The following is a 4,582-nucleotide window of genomic DNA, read 5'->3' as shown; positions in this document are numbered from 1 at the left end:
TCAAATCCCCGTGAGGTTGCTCAAAAACTAGTGAGTGAAGTGCCAGAGTTTTCTTGGGTTAAAAAGCTAGAAATAGCTGGTCCAGGTTTTATTAATATCACTCTAGATCGTTCTATTGGTCATCGTACTCTAAGTGATCTGCTCTTAAAAGGGGTGCACCTTCCTCCTGTTGAGCGCAAACTCACAATTGTCGTTGACTTCCCTTCAGCAAATATTGCCAAAGACATGCATGTAGGACATCTTAGGTTTGTTGAACTAGTAATTTTCTCTTGTTCTAAAATTCCCTAGAAATTTGATTAAATCTATCGTAAATTGTTTTTCATTGCAGAGCTGGCATTATTGGTGAGAGCACCAGCAGACTCTTGGAATTTATTGGACATAATGTCATCAGAGTTGACCATCTTGGTGACTGGGGTACACAATTTGGAATGCTGATTGCTCATCTCCAAGATATATTCCCTGACTACCAAACTAAATCCCCACCTATCAGTGACTTACAGAAGTTTTACAAGTAAGATTTAATTTTGGGAACTACACCTATTGTCATTACTTAAAATCCTTTATCACCGATTTTGAATTTAACTTTGATTTTTCCATTATTTTCCTAGAGAGTCAAAAAAGCGTTTTGATGAAGATCCAGAGTTTAAGAAAAGAGCTTATGAATGTGTTGTTAAACTTCAAAGTTTTGATCCTGTTTATACAAAAGCCTGGCAGCTTATCTGTGATGTGTCACGCAAAGGTATATAATTTTTACAATTTTCATACACTTTAGATGGCCACTCTCAATATTGTTAATATTTTATTGGTGTCTTTTAGAATTTCAGAAAATATACACCAGACTTGACATTACTTCCAAAGAGATTGGAGAATCCTTTTATCAAACTCGGATGGAGAAATTGGTGAAGGAGCTGGAACAGAAAGGTTAGTATATATACCCTAGTTGTTGTAAAATTAATGGAAATAGTTGAACATTTCATATCTTATCTTTTAGGGCTGCTTGAGGAAGATGAAGGGCGTAAGGTTATGTGGGGTCGAACCGATCGAATCCCTTTTACAATTGTAAAATCAGATGGTGGATTCACTTATGACACTTCTGACATGGCCACTATTAACTATCGAATTCATGAACAAAAGGCTGATTGGATCATTTATGTTGTGGATGCAGGCCAAGTAAGTTTGAATAAAAGAAGTTCAGGTGCAATTGACGTTGAGGGAGGCTGATATGTAATTATGGAATCGTGATAGCAATTCATTTTCTTTTTATACCCCCTAGGCAACTCATTTTGAAGTTTTGGAAGCATGTGCTATCAAAGCAGGTATAATGGATCCTAAAAAGGTTCGAATGGATCATGTATCTTTTGGTGTAGTTCTTGGTGAGGATAAAAAGAAGTTCAAAACACGATCTGGTGAAACAGTCAAACTTGCAGCCTTGCTAGATGAAGGTATGTTGAATTCCAGTTTTCCTTTTTTCTTTTAAATGCAACACTTGTTACAACAGAGAGGCATTCATGATTCATTCATTGCCGTTCATTACTTAGCTAGTCAGAATATGTCCTTAATTTCTCATACCTAATGCCTGACTAGGTCTGAAACGTGTTGGTGAGAAGCTGAAAGAGAAAGGCCGAGATCAAGTCCTTACTCCAGAAGAGTTAAAAACAGCTCAAGAAGCTTTAGCCTATGGCTGTATTAAGTATGCTGACCTCTCTCACAACCGTATTCATGAATACGTATTCTCATTTGATAAGGTACTGTTATGGAGCCTTCAAGTAAGTAGAAATGTTTTATTTATGTATGTTATCTTTACCCGTTTCCAATTTTTTTATACAGATGCTAGAGGACAAGGGGAACACAGCAGTATACCTCCTATACATGCTTACCAGGATACGATCGATTGCCCGCTTGGCTGGTCACACCCCTGAAAGTATGAAAGAAGCCGCTAAGTCCACCCCTGTTTCTCTTGACCATGAGAAAGAATGGAATTTAGCAAAGGTTAGAACTTTACAAGTGTATAGAGCTCTAAGTTCTCAAAGATTAACAGAGAGATGTTCATAATCATGATGTTTACTTTTATTTATTTTTTAAAATCAGGTCATCCTGCGGTTCAATGAGACCATTGAGAAGATTACCCGAGATTTATGTCTTCATCATTTGTGCGAATATCTTTATGACCTATCCACTGCATTTTCTGAGTTTTATGACAGCTGCTACTGTGTTGAAAAAGATTCCACGGGTATGTAATCTCAAACTTGTAGTTTGTTTTGTCTCTGGAATTATGTCCTCTAAACTGTATCTTGGTTTATCTACAGGTGAAATCAAGGTTATTCATATTGGCCGACTTCTTCTTTGTGAGGCTACAGCAACTGTCATGGAAAAGTGCTTCAATATTCTTGGTATAAGAACTGTTAGTAAAATGTAAAAGTGATTGTGATTTTTAATAGTAACATTTAAATTTACCTCTGATCCTGATTATTCTGTGTTATTTCGGCCAATCCATGTCCCCAAGACGTCTTACTACTCCTTGGGTATACTCATAGCATTAATTAGGGGTCAGTGCGGAAGATTTCCAATGTGTTGTTTTTCTTAATTTAACATTTTTACGAATTTAATTTTACCTTCATTGTTCTAAAACTTGTGGGGAAGTTCACATTGGGATCATCCTAAAGGTACAGAGTAATCAAGAGTAAAAATTCTGAGCTCTCTGGAATCTGATGGGTGGGCAGCAATTCTGCTCATTCAGACAAACCGATTGAGGAGAAAAATGGCCTAGCTCAGCTGTGAATTTAACTTAGTTTTGGGAGCATTGACAACAATCTGCACCGCTTAAAAGTAATTTATTTGACCAAGCTGCTGTATCTAAGTAATATTTTATGTACAAAATACAAATATTTTTTTCACTGTACAGTGGCATTATTAATATAAAATTTAAATCTGGTTTGTACAAGACAACAAAAAACACTTTATAATCAACTTGATTGTACAGCAGCAAGTGAGATCGTTATAATCAAAATAATCTTTTGTTCCATATGAACAATACCAAAATACAATATAGACAATTTTCAAGAGAATTGCTCCTTCACACAAAGCGCAGGGCTGCCATCACTTAATATAGAACATTTTTGCAACACACAGACATCGCTGTCATGTCGTCAATATGGCAAAACAAAGTATTGGATGAAAACAGATAAAATTTACGCAATGAATATATACATAATAATACATAAACTTTTCCTTACACCAACCATGATAAAGGGAAAATATTGCTCTATTACTCAAGTAACTGAACAAAAGTTGGATCCTTGATGCCATATCTAAGTCCGTAGAGATGTAAACCAAATATGTATCTAAAAATTAAGTTATTTACACATTTACTTTACTCGGTTTGTATGAAAGAAAGTCTGTTACAAAAAAGTTTACAGAACTTGTATTTACATTCACAGAGATACAGGAATTTTACTCCTACAAAGTGTTTAACCACACAACCATTTGCTATTATGGTAGAAAAATGAAGAGAGAAAGATTGGAAGTATGCAAAATTAAAATAGTAACAGGGAAAACAAATTGTAAAAATCCACGAGCATTTTCAGTCCAGACAGGGCACAAAGATGCCTTGAGATAGTGCCTGTGCCATTCATTGTATTTGCATAATTCAAATCAACCTTCATCGGTATAAAAAGAATTAAAATATTGAGAGGCATAGTTCACCATGGCATCTTTGATCCAAATACAAATCTATAAATTCTATGGACTTATCACATTTAAAGGCACTTGAAATTACAAACTACAAGCAAACCTAGTCAGAAACAGAACTGATTGATGAGTCATGTTATTAACAATAATTTTGTCACGGAATCAGCAAGAAAGCAATGACAGTAACAAGATTACTCTTGGACACCAATATCATTCTGATATCAAAATGACTGTCCCATTCTGACAAGGTATTCATAAGAAGCAAAAAGAATTTCGATTTTGTCACACAAAATATGGAAGAAATTATAAAGACAATCCAAATCCCTCCACTTTTCTCGCCTGGTTATCAAAAACTTGATTGAGTCTTTGAGGTTCCCCCAACTGTGTTTCCTTTACTGAGTTCAGCAGGTATATACTAGAAAGCGCTCTCTGAAAGTGTTGTTTAATAGCTTTCTTGCTTAGCCTGCACTAGTTTATGGCCAGCTAGTGCTGTGAAAATGTATTACAACTTGATTAAGATTGAAATTGAATGTGGTTATTGAAGGCAGAAAATAATAAAATACTAAATGCTAAGCTAAGAGCAAGCAACTTTAACACCAGTCCAAAAAGTATTAACACACCATAGGAGCATTATCACAGATAATTGTTCTGGTGGTGAGGGTTTATTACTATATCTCAGTAGACAATTTTGATCCAGAATATCCTACCACAAGGATTATTGTACTATAACTCCTTCCACTGCATTCCCTTAAAATTACTAATTGGCACAAAAGTTCTCCCACAGCTTAAGAACACATACAGTATTAATGATCACATATTTGGACAGTAAGTTCCCTCAAAATATTAAATCACTAAAAAGAAAAATATATACCTGTTTTCCTCTCTGAAGATTTCT

General features: G+C 35.2%; 2 protein-coding genes across 2 annotated transcripts in view; one reads left to right on the top strand and one right to left on the bottom strand.

Annotated features, from left to right (window-relative positions):
* On the top strand, positions 1 to 2,466 carry LOC113203708 (arginine--tRNA ligase, cytoplasmic; the record flags this gene model as incomplete). Its single annotated transcript, XM_026418520.2, has 10 exons — positions 1 to 245; positions 329 to 511; positions 609 to 739; positions 817 to 921; positions 992 to 1,170; positions 1,274 to 1,442; positions 1,585 to 1,745; positions 1,828 to 1,989; positions 2,089 to 2,230; positions 2,307 to 2,466. Coding segments are annotated over 10 exons (1,587 nt in total), but the record flags the coding sequence as incomplete, so codon positions are not given.
* A 349-nt stretch (positions 2,467 to 2,815) lies between these two features.
* LOC113203707 (ets DNA-binding protein pokkuri) overlaps positions 2,816 to 4,582 on the bottom strand; it is a gene marked incomplete in the record, with an annotated part of 24,023 nt that continues 22,256 nt past the window's right edge. Inside the window, 1 exon segment of the mRNA XM_026418512.2 lies at positions 2,816 to 4,582.

This window comes from Frankliniella occidentalis, unplaced genomic scaffold (assembly GCF_000697945.3).
Source record: "Frankliniella occidentalis isolate FOCC.00 unplaced genomic scaffold, Focc_3.1 Scaffold212, whole genome shotgun sequence".
Taxonomy (NCBI): domain Eukaryota; kingdom Metazoa; phylum Arthropoda; class Insecta; order Thysanoptera; family Thripidae; genus Frankliniella; species Frankliniella occidentalis.
Note: the sequence above shows the minus strand (reverse complement) of the source record. Positions and strands in the feature narration are given on the sequence as shown.